General features: G+C 43.6%; 1 protein-coding gene across 9 annotated transcripts in view; it reads right to left on the reverse strand.

The window, feature by feature from the left end:
- The window catches only part of ST3GAL3 (ST3 beta-galactoside alpha-2,3-sialyltransferase 3), a 214,245-nt gene that overhangs the window by 71,719 nt on the left and 125,405 nt on the right, over positions 1-17,121 (reverse strand). For all 9 annotated transcript variants that reach the window (XM_055586136.1, XM_055586140.1, XM_055586131.1 and 6 more), the window contains one exon: positions 3,808-3,900. In XM_055586136.1, the coding sequence (XP_055442111.1) occupies positions 3,808-3,900 (93 nt within the window). The remainder of the gene's footprint in view (positions 1-3,807; positions 3,901-17,121) is intronic.

Genomic DNA, 17,121 nt, shown 5'->3' on the forward strand with positions numbered 1-17,121 from the left:
AATTCCATCACCTCCACTAGCTTTGTTCATAGTGATGCTTTCTAAGGCCCACCTGACTTCACATTCCAGGGTATCTGGCTCTAGGTGAGTGATCATAGAACAGTTCAACTTCAGGTTCTTCAGTGTTAGTGGTTGGGGCATAGACTTGGTTTACTGTGATATTGAATGGTTTGCCTTGGAACCAAACAGAGATCATTCTGTCATTTTTGAGATTGCATCCGAGTACTGCATTTTGGACTCTTTTGTTGACTATGAGGGCTACTCCATTTCTTCTAAGGGATTCTTGCCCACAGTAGTAGATACAATGATCATCTGAATTAAATTCACCCAATCCAGTCCATTTTCGTTCACTGATTCCTAAAATGTTAATGTTCACTCTTGCCATCTCTTGCTTGACTATGTTCAATTTACCTTGACTCATGGACCTAACACTTTACGTTTTTATGCAATATTGTTCTTTACAGCATCCGACTTTACTTCCATCACCAGTCATATCCACAGCTGGGTGCCGTTTTCACTTTGGCTCAGCCTCTTCATTCCTTTTGGAGATATTTCTCCACTCTTCTCAAGTAGCATATTGGGCACCTACCAACCTGGGGAGTTCATCTTTCAGTGTCATATCTTTTGCCTTTTCATACTATTTATGGAGTTCCCAGGTAAGAACACTGAAGTGGTTTGCCATTTACTTCTCCAATGGACTATATTTTGTCAGGACTCTCCACCATAACCCATCCATCTTGAGTGGCCCTACATGGCATGACTCATAGTTTCATTGAATAGGACAAGGCTGTGATCCATGTGATCAGTTTGGTTAGTTTCCTGTGATTGTGGTTTTTGTTCCGTCTGCCCTCTGAAATGGGTGAGGATAAGAGGCTTGTGGAAGCTTCCTGATGCAAAGGACGAGCTGCGGGGGAATCTGGGTCTTGCTCTGATGTGCTAAGTCACTTCAGGCATGTCTGACTCTTTCGGATCCTATGGACTGTAGCCTGCCAGACTCCTCTGTCCATGGGATTCTCCAGGCAAGAATAATGGAGTGGGTTGCCATGCCCTCTTCCAGGGGATCTTCCCGACCCAGGGATTGAACCCTTGTCTCTTATGTCTCCTGCATTGACAGGTGGGTTCTTTACCACTAGTGCCACCTGGGAAGCCCTGCTCTGGTAGGCAGGGCCATACTCAGTAAATCTTTAATCCAATTTTCTGTTGATGGGCGGGGCTGTGTTTCCTCCCTGTAGTTCCTTCCCTGAGGCCAAACTATGGTAGGGGTAATGGCTACCTCCTTTGAAAGGACTTATGGCAGCACACCCCGAGGCTCTCAGGCCTGTTGTATTCAGCGCCCCTAACCCCATGCAATGGCACCCCACTCCAGCACTCTTGCCTGGAAAATCCCATGGGCGGAGGAGCCTGGTGGGCTGCAGTCCATGGGGTCGCTAAGAGTCAGACACGACTGAGCGACTTCACTTTGACTTTTCACTTTCATGCATTGGAGAAGGAAATGGCAACCCACTCCAGTGTTCTTGCCTAGAGAATCCCAGGGACAGGGAAGCCTGGTGGGCTGCCGTCTATGGGGTCGCACAGAGTCGGACACGACTGAAGCGACTTAGCAGTAGTAGCAGCAACCCCATGCAGCTCAATGTCAACCCATGGCCTTCGCCAGAGACTCCTGGATGCTCACAGGCAAGTCTGACTCAACATCACTAGTCATTAGTAAAATACAAATTAAAATCATAGTGAGAGACTGCTCTCAACCTACTAGGACAGCTAAAATAAAAAAGATTGATATCAGGGATGTAAAGCAATTAAAATCCTCATATGTTGCTGGCAGGAAGGCAAAAGAATATAGTCACTTCTGAAAACAGATTGACAAATTCTTACAAAGTGAAGCATACATCCTCTACACAAATGTTTACATTGGCTTTATTTATAATAGCTAGAAACTGGAATTAACCCAAATACCTTTTGACTGCTGAATAGATAAACAACATAAAATGTTATGCCCATATAATGAAATACTATTCAGCAATAAAAAGGAACAAACAACTGCTACACATATGCTTGAATCTCAAAGGCATTATACCACACAAAAGACGCAGACTCAAAAGGCCACTATATGATCCATTTATATGGCATTCTGCAAATACTACAGGGACAGTGGTTGTTGAGGCCTGGGAGTCAAGGTGGGGGGTTAACTGCAAAGAAGCTTGTAGGAATATTTGGAGGTGATGATGGAAATAGTCTATTGATTATTATGGTGGCTGCACAAAGGTGTTCTCAAAACTCATACAACTATACAGCAATTTTTACTGTACATAAATTAAACCAGTGAATTTTTAATAAAATCGTGATCTCTCCAAACAATTATATATTATGCAATTATTTAAAATATAAGATGAATCCATATATGCTGATAATAGGATACTCTTTAAGATATATTGTTAGGTGTAAAAAGCAAGACACAGGACAATAAATACAGTCTGTTCCTTTTTATGGTATATTGGCTGTCTCTGGGGTCTGGAGTGGAAGTAAATACCCTTTTTTACTATTGAGTTCTTTTCCCCATGTGCTTGTATTACTTTCAGTTATAAAATCCACATACAGGTCAAGAAAAACTCACACGTGTCTGGCCCAGGGGTTTGAGCCCTGTAGGTCTGAGAAAACCTATGTAAGAATATGGAACATACTGCCAGACCCTGAAAAAGTGCTCAGTAAATAGCTTGGAGAAGCAAAATACTGGAATCAAGTCAGAAGACAGAGCCTGGACAAAGATCTCTATCTGAACACCAGATATTCAGCCAGCAGAGCCCCCATTTTATACAAGGAGCAAGCTTGAATGGCTTACGTTAGGAAAGAAAGGGACCATAATAACCAAATATCCTGGGTTTGCTGTTGGGCAAGCTGTTGGTCAGCATTCCTGTGCAAGGACGCTGTGTGCCCTAACCTCAACCTCTAAGGGATGGGGTGCATACCCTTCCCCCAGTGAGCAGAGCCCACTCCAAGAGGCCACCCCAAGGGCTCCTCTGGTGGTCTGAGTGCTACATGTTGACTCCCAGAGGTCCTGAGCAGCCCCTCCTACAACCCCTTGAGTCAGATACTCCTATAGCTTTCTGAAGGAGTGAAACAACCCCAAAGGTCTCACTGCACTCGGACTGCAGACAAGATGATCACAGCACATTAGGCTCTTTTCCACACCAAGGCTTCAGGAAAGAAAACCCGAAAGGAAAAGGCAGACAAGCAAGCAAGGCCTCTTAGGGGAATTTGGTGAAAGGATCTCCCAGGGTTTGGCAGGTCTTCTTTCAGCAGCCTGCAATCAAAGAAATCAGGAACTCCAGGACACCAAAGGGACAGAGAGGGAAGGTGCCAAAACAGCCAGCCTCAGAAACTCCTCTGCTCTATTTCCTGCTTTATTTGGACATGCCTCCCTGAAGCCAGGTCAGAGCTTCTAAAAAGGACTACGAGCTTCTGTGCTGCGGAGCACTGTCTGGTTGCCTCTGGATACCTGGCTTCCTAGGGGAGCACATAGGTCCTACCTCCTCTTTCTCCTCTGCAGAAACGAGCTGTGCTGGCAGGTACAAGCTCAGAGAGGATGAGGTAAGGTGTAACCAGGGCCGAGAGTAGGACTAGGGTAGGAGCCAACCAAAAGCAAAGTTCTTTCAGGCATTCAGGCACCCACAGACTCAAGGATGCAGGAGAGAAGACATCACAGAATCTCACTTTCTCAGGAGCACACCACTTGCCGCCAGGGGCAGGTGTGTCTGAGCCCTGGGCCATGACCGGGCTAACCAGGTGATGGGAAGAAACCCGAGCACTTACCGGGGGAAGATGGCAGTCATCAAGGCCGAAGCATAGCCAGGCTTGCAGGTTCCCTCTGAAAAGTTTGCGTACTTGGTGGCTAACTCTGCAGGCCTGTGGGGAGAGAGAGAGAGAGTCATAGCTTGCCGGGCACTGGTTACTGTTTCATGAAGAGCTGTTGGTGTTTAAACCTTGAATCAAGCTTCATTTCCTACAATCAGCACTTCAGTCCCTTTTCCACACCAAGTTTCCAGAGGCGGGTGGAGGGGAGGAGCCAGGACATTCTAAAGGAATAAGTAGATAAACAAAAAGGCCCTTCTGTGGAATTTGGTAAAAGGAACTCACTGGATTTCCAATAGATTCTTTGCAGTAAGCCTGGTTGCAAGGAAATCAGGAATTCCATCCAGGCTCCCAGACAAGGAGATTGGTGCCCTGGAGACCTAAGGAGGGAGCTCCCAGGCTTTGATAAAATCACAGGCACAGCCTTTTCATCCTTCTTGAATGTTTCTACGTGTCCAGCCTCATCTGCCTTTATTCTCTCACACATACTATGGTCCAGCCAGTGGGAAGTACTCAGTGCCCTGAATATACATCAAATATATGTTGGGGGGGTCTCATTGAGTATGCTCTCCTGCTATCCTATTCCCTCTGCCTGGAATGTTCTTCCTTGTTCTCCTCCTTCTGCTTCCTGGTCCTTCACAACTCAGCTCAGATGTCAGTTTCACTGGGAGTAACTCCTAGATCCCCAGATTGGGCCAAGTGCCTCCTCTGTGCTCACTGTCCACCCACCGCCACCCACATCACATGCTTGCCCGCATCGGGACTTGCCATACTGAACTACAACTGTTGGTAGTATGTCTCCCTCATGGCGCTGTGAATTCCCAAAGTCAGGGTCTGATTTAACCCTGTAAGCCCAGTTCCTTGCACAGAGAATGGGCACACAGAAGACCCCAGCGATTTTCTGAAGGAACTCTCACTGACAATCTCAATGGACTTGCACTGGAAATAAGGCAATCTCAGGAGTCCACAAGTCAGACAGCGCTGACTATTTTTCAGAAGGCTTGTGAGTTCTAGCCCTGGATCTGTTGCTGTGTGACTGTAGTCAAGTCATCTCACCTCTCTGGTCTTCAACATCTGTATGGGTTCAACATGGGGCTGGAGTCACTGCCCTGCCTCCCCAAACCCTGCTCAGTGCAGTCTAGAGAAAACCAAAGCGGAAGAACAGGACCCATTCCGTGACTGCTGGGGCACCTGAGGGAGGTCTGGCTGCTGGCCAGTTCCCAGCCCCAACCTCCCCCGCCTCCACCCTTGGGCCAGCTGCCAGCACACTGATGCCCAGCTGCTCTGCTGTGCCAGGGCCCTGCGGCAAGTCTTCCCTTGGGGCTGCCTTCTACAGGGACAGGGGCGCGGTGGGTATGGGGTGGGGGAGGTTGGTGCCTGTACAGGACAGCCAGAAACCATGATGCCACTGCCTAGCGTGTATCATGTGTGATTTCCTCAGCCCTGTGATCCTGGCCCAGGGCCTTATACAGAGCCACTGCTCATTGAATTTAGACAAACTCTCATCTGTATCTACATGCATTTTCTTCTAGAAATCTACATTTTCTTAGTCTTCCCTAACAATGAAATTTAAAGCCTGAAATGCAAATACAAATGCTGAGTGACAAGTCGGAGTTGGGCCTTTATTTCGCAGGCGAAAAAAGGTCAAGGGTTTAACAAGAGAATTTACATAACAGTATTTTCTTATGGAAACAACTGTATTTCAGAAATGAAACATAAACTTCAGTGCAATTACTGAACCTACTGGAAACTTCTGGACTAGGCACAGTGACAGGAACATTACAGGTTTCTTCAATTCTTCTTCTCAATAGCCATGTGAGTAGGGTGCTGTTAATTATTAATTTATATAGAAGCTCAGAAAGATGAAGAGACTTATTCAAGGTCATACAACTAGTAAGTTCTGGATACTATTTGAACATATCTTTCTCTGACATGAGTACAGGAGCTCTTAACAGGACACCGCCCTGGCGTGGATCCCAGTCAGTGCCATCACAGACAGTCGCACAGAGTCCAGGGACAGCACGGGGGGTCAGTGCAGCTGGAGATGGGGTAGAGAAGCTCTCTGGCAGTGTGTAACATTCAGTGAGGCACTAAGAGTCCCTCATAGCCCCCCCATCCCCTTGCCTGCCTCTTATTGTTGGTTCCTATGGTCTTTGTGAATTCCAGAAAGTTCCACAAAGCAAAGGAAAGATGGATGGCCATCGCCTCTTTAACACAGTGCATTGCAGAAATGCACGTAGAAATGCATGTACAACAGCAAACCTTTGGCCAAATCTTTCCTCTCTAATAAACACCATCAACTTCTGGCGAAGTTTCTCAAGGATCAGGGCTGTGGATGTACAGCAACACAGATGGACCTGGAGGGCATGATGCTAAGTCAAATAAGTCAGACAGGGGAACACAAATTCTGCATGATATCATGTTTATGTGGAATCTAAAAAATACAACAAACTAGGGAATATAACGAAAAACAAGCAGAATCACAGATATAGAGCACAAACTAGTGGTTACCAGAGGGAAGGGTGCGGATGGGCAAAATAGGGGTGGGAGAGTGGGAGATACAAACTATAGGGTGTAAGACTGGTTCAAGGATGTATTGTACAACACAGGGAACATAGCCAATATTTTGTAATAAGCATTAGTGGGAAGTAGTCTCTAAAAGGAGAAGGCAGTGGCACCCCACTCCAGTACTCTTGCCTGGAAAATCCCATGGATGGAGGACCCTGGTAGGCTGTGGTCCATGGGGTCGCTGGGAGTTGGACACGACTGAGTGACTTCACTTTCACTTTTCACTTTCCTGCATTGGAGAAGGAAATGGCAACCCACTCCAGTGTTCTTGCCTGGAGAATCCCAGGGGTGGGGGAGCCTGGTGGGCTGCAGTCTATGGGGCCGCACAGAGTCGGACACGACTGAAGCGACTTAGCAGCAGTAGCAGCAGCAGCAGTCTCTAAAAATTGTATAATAATGTTTAAAAATTAAAAAAAAAGAATTGGGCTATGGAATAGTCCAAGGTCTGTGCACTCAGGTAATCCATAATGGAGAAGAAAAAGCCCAGACAAGCAGGAGCATGGGAAGCCAGAAGCCAACAGGAAAGGCCCTTCCCATGGCTACGCAGGGCAGTCAGATATCCTGGATGGAGCAGCTCAAAACCAACTCCCCCACTGAGAAAGCAACAGTAACTTCTAAAACACACAGCCCTGGGCATAGTAGGCCATGTCAAGCTATTACCAAATTAAAATGCCTTAGAAATGGCCTCCCAACTATCCCAGTGAGAGAAGAATAGGGGGAGTGTTGGGGACTCTGAGTCATGCAGCAGGCTGGGACCTCTGGGGCAGTGAGCGGTCAGAACCACCAAGATTAACTGTCTCCAACTCCCTCAGGCCAGAATGGTTAGTTTCTCTAAGGCGCTCACACTCCAAATGCCAGGAGGCCCCCACAGATGTCTGATCAAATCATTCAACCCTTGTTCTTCTCGTGCTCTGCAGCTGGCCTTTCATTTGGGGAGATTTAGCATTTGGACCAGTAAGAGCACCCATTGTCCTGCAAACGTGACTACCAAGTGCCTGGGGTGAAGAGTGTAAACCACTGCGCTCTTCAGAGGAGATCCAGATGGAGAGGCTGGCACCTAAAGAAGGAACCAGACTTGCATGCCTCTGCTTCACTGAGAAGCACCGAGTTTAAGGAAGCAGGTCAAACAACAAACGGGTTGTAAGTGGGAAGAACCCAGGACCTGGAATTAGAAACTTTCACAAAGGACATTGCAAGCCATGTGACCTTGGGCAAAGGAAGGACAATCTGATTCGCAGCTTCTTCATCTGCCAATGGGAACCACTCGATTCCCAGGGATCTTGGAGGATGTGGTGAGAAAGGACATCTGGAGGGGCTGGCTGGTCTCCAAAGCGCCATACAAATACTTCATGGAAGGTGAGGTGGCAGAGGCAGGCGGCAAGATGGTGCCGGCTTCGAATACTGGGCTCAAGTGTGGATTCTGTCCTGGAGAGAGTCCTAAATGATTTCCAGTGGGAGAGTGCCGTTGATCACCATGTGTATTTTCACGATCAACATTTGGGAGGTGAGGAGGAGCATAGCAAAAGGCTGAAAGAAGCAGTGCCTGAGATGGAAAAATACCCAGGAGAGAGTGTGATGTCTCAGTTGCCAAAGGAAGGAAGGGTCTTAAGGAGGATGCAGGGACCAACTGCATCGAACGCTGTGTGGGGCCTGGGAGGAGGTGGCAATAGGATTGATGGCTGGATCTGCCAACACGGGGGTTACTCTCGACCTTGAGTAGAGCTGTTTCACCGGAGTGGGAGTGAAATGGTGATTTCATTGGGTTTAAGAGAAAACAGAATTGGAGCCAGGGAATAATAGACTTCTATTTTTAGAAGTTTTGTTACAAAGGGAGACAATGAAATGGGGCAATAGCTGGAGGGAAAGCACAGGGAAAGATTTTTTTGAGGTTAGGAAAATCTTTAGCATGCATATAAGCTGGTTAGAATAAGAGGAAAACTCATGCATGGGGCAGTAGAGGTGGGACCGCTGGAGAAGTCTTGGAGAAGGTGAGAGGGGGAAAGTAGAAGGGCTGGCTTAGCTCTGTCTACCCTGCCCTCCCCTAGCCAGTGACCACCTATTTATCTTGAACATTCAGTTAAGCACCACTTCCTTTATGAAACCTATCGTGATGGCTTCCCCTGCCAAGCAGAACCAGCCTCCCATGCCTGTGGACCTCATTTTACCTAGCGCTGACCTTCACCTGACCTTGCTCACTGGTTCCCATGTTCTCTGTCTTTCCCACCTCCTGGCCTTCTGTCCTCTCATTCACTCAGTCACTCAGCAGACACTCAGAGGCAACAGAGTCACTCTGCTTGGGCCTATAGCCTGGCTCCACCACTTACTAACTGGGCATGTTATTTAATTGCTCTGTGACTTAATTTCCACATCTTTAAAACTGGAATTATGCTAACTCTTCATAAAATTGTGGGGAGGATTACACTGAGAATAAAGTGCTTAGTGCAATGCCTGGCACATAGGTCTCCCTCACCCTCGGTACATGCTAACTCTAACAGTCTTGCTGTTGTTATGTCCTAGATGCTGGCCTGGGGTTAGAGATACAATGATGTCTAGGAAGGGAATACGGCCTAGCACTTGTCACCCTGACGAGTAACTACCCATTTAGACATCTGTCTCTCCCAGACCATGAAATCTGAGCATAGTGCCCATCACAAAGTACCATGCATGGCACTGAGAGTATGAGTGCCTGGCAAAATATTTGTTGGACTGAACTCAGTTGGTTACCTTGACTTGGAAGGTGAACTGACAGGAAGGGTGGGAGTGAGGTGGGGTGGGGATGGGGAAAGTGAAGAGTGGACTTTGCGGGTTAGGACTCTGTAGATCAGTGATGGGCATCTCATGACCAATGGCCTAATTTCTAGAATGTCTCAGAGAAGACTGAACTTAGAGCAGCCCCCTATTGTGCCCCCTTACTCCTTCCCTGAGCTAGTTTACTAGAAGCAGTTCAAAGAACTGGTTGTGAGAATGAAACAAGACCATAAATGTAACACACCCAGCACACAGCCTGACAAACCGTAGTTAACAAGTATTAGCTTCTTATCAAGCAAACATGGCAACTTAATTAAGGTAGCCAGTCAACATAGGACTGTGCTGAGAGGGCTGGCATGATGAACACACAGCAAAGAGTCCTCAGCACAGAGCTCATCCCGCCACTGCGTCTTCAGTTCTGTCCTCCCGAGCCTCCTGGGCGAAGACGCACTTTTCCAACGACTAGAGAGACGCCTCTGGAACAGTGACATGATTTGGGAAATGGCAGAAGCAGCTTAGGTTAGCTATAGTAATCCTAGCCTGTCACTAAACATTTTCATTTTCTTTTCCCTGAAACAACTTTTATGTAAGAAAGGTTATCGAATACTGCCAAAGATCCTTTCAAGCTCCAAGATATAGAGCTTTCTCCCTCAGGATAATTTCTGTCTCCTCTGACTGCCTCTCCCTCCGTGACTACAGGTCTGCTGGCTCTTCTTGAATTATCATCAGTCTTTCCATTCACCCACATTTGGGGTGTGCCGACCTGTCCTGCCCTGGGCATCACTGACCCTTTGCTCTTTGTGAACTCCACTGCAGACTTGGGCTTCTATACAGTGTTGCCCACTTAGAGTGATTTATGGTCAACTTGGTGGCACTGTCTTATGCCTCTTTAAGAGAACAGGGACTGCTTGATCTGTGTCATCTGGAATTTAGGGTATTTCTTGGCTCTGGAGGCCCTGCCTCTCAGCTCCTGTTATTGGGCACTGCAATACCTTCTCAGCAAATCAGCCATTCTGCTCTCTGATCAGTGATTCTGGAGCTGACATTACTGCAGTTTCTCTTTGTCTCCAACGCCCTGTACTTTACTTCATTTTGGCTGGGAGGATGCTTTCCAGGAAGCTCTTGCAAATGCTTTTAGCCTGAGCTATACAGGTAGTTCTCACCAAGACTCTCCACCAGGAATCTCTTTTGATTACTCCAATTTTGTTTCTACATGTGTGTGCATTGTGTGTGTGTGTGTGTGTGTGTGTGTTTAGTCACTCAGTCATGTCTGACTCTTTGCAACCCCATGGACTGTAGCCTGCCAGGCTCCTCTGTCCATGGGATTTTCCAAGCAAGAATACTGGAGTGGGTTGCCATTTCCTGCTCCAGGGGATCTTCCCGACCCAGGGATCCAATCTACATCTCACGTGTCTCCTGAATTCGTAGCGATTCTTTACCACTGTGCCACCTGGGAAGCCCCCTGTTTTCTCCATTTCAGTTAAAAATGCATACTCTTTCTGGGTGGTAGTGAAATGAACAGAGGAATTAGCATTTATTAAACATAAACTATGCGCCAGACAGTTGACCTAATTACCTAATATAGCTTTACAGGAATCCTCTGAGGCAGAATAGCCCTTAGATCCAGGCACATGGGGCTAAGAGAAATCAAGAGAAGCATGGTTAGAAGATGTGCTGTTCTATAAATTTTCAAAGGATAAACTTCAGTAGGGATTACATCAAATCTGTAGGTTCTTTTGGATACAATGGGCATTTTAACAGTATTAATTCTTCCAATCCATCAGTATGAAATATTGTTCCATTTATTTGCATCTTCAGTTTCTTTCATCAGTGTCATAGTTTTCAGTGTAAAATCTTTCATCTCCTCAACTAAATTTGTTCTGAGGTATTTTATTCTTTTTGATGCAATTGTATATGGGATTGTTTTCTTAATTTCTCTTTCTGATAGTTCATTATTACTGTATAGAAACACAGTTGATTTTAATGTATTGATTTTGTATCCAGTAACTTTACTGAATTTTTAAAAATACTTCTGACAGGTTTGTTTTTATTTTTGGTGGAATCTTTAGGAATGTTAAGTTATCTGCAAGTATAGGCAGTTTTACTTTTTCCTGTTCAATTTGGATGCCTTTTCTTTCTATTTCTTGCCTAACTGTTTTGGCTAGGACTTCTGGTACTATGATGGAAAAAAAGTGGCAAGAGTGGACATCTTTGTTTCGTTCCTGATCTTAGAGGAAAGACTCAGCTTTTTTACCATGGAGTATGATGTCATCTGCGGGCTTATCATAAAGAAAGAAAGAAAGTGAAGTCGCTCAGTCGTGTCCGACTCTTTGCGACCCCATGGACTGCAGCCTACCAGACTTCTCCGTCCATGGGATTTTCCAGGCAAGAATACTGGAGTGGGTTACCATTTCCTTCTCCAGGGGATCTTCCCGACCCATGGATTGAACCCCGGTCTCCTGCATTGGAGTCAGATGCTTTAACCTCTAAGCCACCAGGGAAGTGGCCTTTATTATATTGAGTTACATTACTTTTTATACTCACTTTGTTGAGAGCTTTTATTATGAATGGATGTTAAATTTTGTCAAATGCTTCTTTTGCATCTACTGAGATGATCATAAGATGTTTCCCTTCATTTTATTAATGTGGTGTATCACATCAATTGATTTATGGATGTTGCACCATCCCTGGATCCCTGGAATAATCACAGTGTATGATTCTTCTAATGTACTGTTGAATTCAGTTTGCTAAAATTTTGTTGAGGATTTTTATATCTATGTTCATCAAAGATATTAGCCTGTAATTTTCTTTTCTTGTAGTGTCTTTGTCTGATTTTGGTATCAGGATTAGTGCTGACCTCATAAAATGAGTTTGAAAGTGTTCCCTCCTCTTCCATTTTTTGGAAAAGTTAGAGAAGGATTGGAACTAGATCTTCTTTAAATGTTTGGTAGAATTTACCAGTGAAGCCATCTGGTTCTGGACCTTTGTTTGTTGGGAGGCTTCTGAACACTGATTCAATCTCCTTACTCCTAATTGGTCTGTTAGGATTTTCTAGTTCTTCGTGATTCAGTCTGGGTAGTTTCATATGGTAAGTTTAACATGGCCACAAAACTAACTACAATTCACGTTTCCCCTGCATACTCTGGTTAAGACTTACATTTATGGTCATTGTCAACAAAGTGTAGTCACAACTTTCAGAGTTGCTGGAATCCAGTATGTGTGGGCAGCATGCAGGGTAACATCGTGTGGTATCAAGAGTAATGATGTAACCAGCATGAAATAAAGGGAACTAGAGAACTGAAGAGACAAGAAGGTCTGTATTGTTTCTATAAAACAGGTTCCAGAAAGTCCTGGCACTGTAAATAATAAGAGTACTGCTACCTTTTTTAGTGGCAGAAGGTGTGAAATTAGTCAGGAATGATATACCTGACAATTAAAAAAAAAAAAAAAAAAGAATTTGAGTTGGTCCCTGAGCCAGAAAGAGAGAGTATCTGGATACTCTAAAGATACTTCAGGTGCATTGATTCAATAATAAACACAAATCTAAGTATCTCTTCTTTCCTGTGTTGTTCTAAATCCTCATCAATACATCATTACATCTCAAGTGGATGGACTTGTTTATACAGCAGAGACCCTACAAAAATATTTAGCTGGGGCTCCACACATCCTAGGGCTTCCCTGGTATCTCAGCTGGTGACGAATCCGCCTGCAATGCCAGAGACCCTTGTTCGATTCCTGGGTTGGGAAGATCCTCTGGAGAAGGAATAGGCTACTCAGTCCAGTATTCTTGGGCTTCCCTGGTGGCTCAGCTGGTAAAGAATCAGTCTGCAATGCAGGAGACCTGGGTATGATCCCTGGGTTGGGAAGATCCCCTGGAGAAGGAAATGTCTACCCACTCCAGTCTTCTGGCCTGAATTCCATGGACTGTATAGTCCATGGGGTCACAAAGAGTCAGACACAACTAAGCAACTTTCACTTTCACTTTCTGCATATCCTTGGAGCAGCTCTACTATTTATTATCATTCTTGACAAGGGAAACTGATTCTAAAATCCATCCTTTTTTCCCACCAAACCTTTGCTTGCTTTGGTAGAAAGAAACCTTTGCTTGCTTTGAGCTTAAAGGTAAAAAGACTGGAGTTTAAGAAACTAACTCTTACACTTACTGGTTGTATAACCTCAGGCATGAGATAATCAGTTCCCTTAACTCTTAAAATAGCTAAAATAAATAGGACTGATGGGAAGATCAAATGGTTTCTTGCAACAATGGAGGTCAGAACATTGTTTAAAGGTTATACAAATGTCAGTAACTGTTTCTACTCTTTTAATGTTTGACTTCTACTTTTACTGCTTCTAGATCACCTGAATTATCATCATAATTTCACTAATTTAATGAGGAAAAAAACTGTTTCTTTTATGTTTCTTACTTGAATTAGTCTCTCCAACTCACTTGGCTGTCTCCAAACTTCTGCTCTATATGTAGGGAGATCAGGAGGCTCCTGGGAACAGAGAAGGAGGGCCACTGAAATGAGGCAAACATCTCTAACACAAGGTCTTGTCTTCAACTGGCCAGTCCATATCTGAGCTCAATGGGAAGGCTAAATCTCATAAGATCTGTAGCATAGTATTTACTGATCTCTTTAATTTTTCCTTTTCCAGAATGTCATACAGTTGAAACCATGCAGTATGTAGACTTCTCAGACTGGCTTCTTTCATTTAGCAATATACATTTAAGGCTCCTCCATACCTGCTCATGGCTTGATAGTGCATTTCTTTTTAGTGTCAAATAATAGTCCATTGTCTGGATATACTACAGTTTGTTTATCCACTTATCTAATGAAGGCCTTCTCAGTTCCTCCCAGTTGTTGGCAATTAAGAATGTTGTAAAGGTAATTAAACAAAAAGGCCTTTATTACTGTACAAACTAGAATAATGTGCAGCATTTGTGCCATACTGCAATATTTCTGTGCAGTTTTTGTATAGAGGTAAGTTTTCACCTCAATTGGGTAAATACCTACAAGAGTAATTGCTATTCAGACCATGTTTAGCTTTTATAACACCTTGCCAAAATGGCTGAACCATTCTGCATTCCTGCCAGCAATGAATGAGACTTCCTGTTGTTCCTCATCCCTGCCAGCATTTGGTGTGTCAGTGTTTTGGATTTTAGCCATTCTAATAGGTGTGTGGTGATATTTTATTCTTGTTTTAATTTGCATTTCCCTAATGACACGTGCAGTTTCCCTGGTGGCTCAGTGGTAAAGAATCTGCCTGCCAATGCAAGAGAAATGGGTTCAATCCCTGGGTTGGGAAGATCCCCTGGAGGAGGGCATGGCAATCCATTCCAGTATTCTTGCCTGGGAAATCCCATGGACAGAGGAGACTGGTGGGCTACAGTCCCTGGGGTCACAAAAGAGTCAGACACAACTTACTACTAAACAACAACAATGACACATGACATGAGCATCTTTTCATATGTTTATCTGCCTTCTGTATATCTTGTCAGATGAGGTATCTATTAAGGTCTCTGGCCCATTTCTAACTGGGTTTGTTGTCTTCTTATTGTTGAGTTTTAAGAGTTCTTTGTATATTTTGGATAAGTCTTTCATTAAACAAGTGTTTTGCAAGTATTTTTTCTAATTCGTGGCTTGTGTTTTTATTCTTTGATCAGTTTCTTTCACAGAACAAAAGTTTTTAATTTTGGTAAGCCAGGTTACTGATTTTTTTTTCTTTCATGAATTGTACTTTTGGTTTTGTATCTAAAAACTCATTGTCAAATCCAAGGTCACATAGATTTTCTCTTGTTACCTTCTAGATGGTCTGTGATTTACATTAAGATTCCATTGCCTTGCCTATGCTCCTCTGTCAAAGATCAATTGACTGTATTTGTGAATTTCTATTTCTGTACTCTATTCCATTGGTCTGTTTGTCTATTCTTTTGCCAATACCATGCTGTCCTAATTATTGTAGCTTTCTTGTAACTCTAATGTAGGATCAGTCTTTCAACTTTACTCTTCTTTATCAGTTATTATGTGGACTATTCTCAGTTGCTTGCCTTTCCATATAAACTTTAACACATTATTGACTGGAGATGGTATTAACACTTCAGGCATTAGTTTCTGCAAAAATCCTCTGGTCAATAATATTTTTAAATAAGTTTGTTGCTATCCATAAAATAACTCACCAGGATTTTAATTGAGATTATGTTGAACCTATAGATCAAGTTAGGAGGAACTAACATCTAAACAATGTTGGATCTTTCTATATGTATTTCTTTGTGCGTGTGACAATATAAATGATATTGTGTTTTAATTTCAAATTCCAATTGTTCATTTCTGGTATATAGGAAAGCAACCGACTTATGTATATTAACCTTGTATCCTGCTTCTTTGCAACTAACTGCCAGTTAGTTCCAGGAGTTTTTTGCCAATTCTCTGGAATTTTCTACATAGTCAATCACATCATTTGTGAACAAAGACAATTTTATTTCTTCCTTCCTAATGTCTATGCCTTTTATTTCCTTTACTGTTAGCTAGACCTTTCAGCGGGAGAAGGAAATGGCAACCAACTCCAATATTCTTGCCTGGAAAATCCTGTGGACAGTGGAGCCTGAAAGGCTGCTGTCCATAGGGTCACGCAGAGTCGGACACAACTGAAGCGCCTTAGCATGCATGAATGCACTGGAGAAGGAAATGGCAACCCACCCCAATATTCTTGCCTGGAGAATCCCAGGGACAGAGCAGCCTGGTGGGCTGCCATCTGTGGGGTTGCACAGAGTCGGACACGACTGAAGCAAAGCAGCAGCAGACCTTTCAGCATAATGCTGAATAGGAATAGTAAAGAGGGACACTGTCTTTTTCCCAAACTTGAATTTCTCAGGGCTCCCCTGGTGGCTCAGCAATAAACAATTCACCTGCAATGCAGGAGACGCATGTTCAATCCCAGGGTCATGAAGATCCCCTGGAGAAGGAAATGGCAACCTACTCCAGTATTCTTGCCTGGAAAACTCCATGAACAGAGGAGCCTGGCAGGCTATAAGCCCATGGGGTCGCAAAGAAGTCAAACACAACTTAGCGACTAAACCACCAACACCACATCTAGTTTCTCATTATCAAGCAAGATGTTAGGTATTGATTTTTTTGTAGATGTTCTTTGTCTAATTGAGCAAGTTTCCTTCTATTCCTATTTTGCTGAGAGTTTTTCCTAAAATCATGATTGGATGTTGAATTGTATCAAGTGCTTTTTTGCATCTTACAGATATGATCATATGGCTTTTCTTCTGTAGCCTGATGTGATGCAACACAGTAACTGATATTCTAATGTTGAACTAACCTTGTATATCTGGAATAAATCCCACTTCATTAAGATGTATGGTTCTTCTTATACACTGTTAGATTCAACATGCTAATATATGTTGAGAATTTTTGCATTATGTTCATGAAAGATATTGGTCTGCAGTTTTCTTATAATGTCTTTATCTGGTTTTGGTTTCAGAGGAATGCTGGTTTCACAAAACAAATTAGGAAGTGTTCCTTCTGCTACTATTTTTCTGGAAGAGATTGTAGAGAACTGGTATCATCTTTTCCTTAAATGTTGGCTAGAAGTCACCAGTGAAACCATCTGAACCTATTTTTTCTGTGTTTTTGTTTTGGAAGGTTGATTATTGATTCAATTTCCTTGGTAGATACAGGCCTTTTCAGATGATCTATTTCTTTTGCATGAGTTTTGGTAGTTTGTGTCTTCCAAGGAATTGGTCTATTGCAGGCAGAGTTGTTCACAATAGTCCTTTATGACCCTTTTAAAATCCATGGGATCAGTAGTGGTGATCCCTCTTTCATTTCTGACATTAGTTAATTTGTGTCTTCTCTCTTTTTTTCTTGGTTAACCTGGTTAGAGGTTTATTGATTTTATTAATATTGTCAAAGAATCAGCTTTTGATTTTATTGATTTTTCTCTACTGATTTC

The sequence above is a fragment of the Bubalus kerabau genome, chromosome 6, assembly GCF_029407905.1.
Source record: "Bubalus kerabau isolate K-KA32 ecotype Philippines breed swamp buffalo chromosome 6, PCC_UOA_SB_1v2, whole genome shotgun sequence".
Classification (NCBI taxonomy): Eukaryota; Metazoa; Chordata; class Mammalia; order Artiodactyla; family Bovidae; genus Bubalus; species Bubalus kerabau.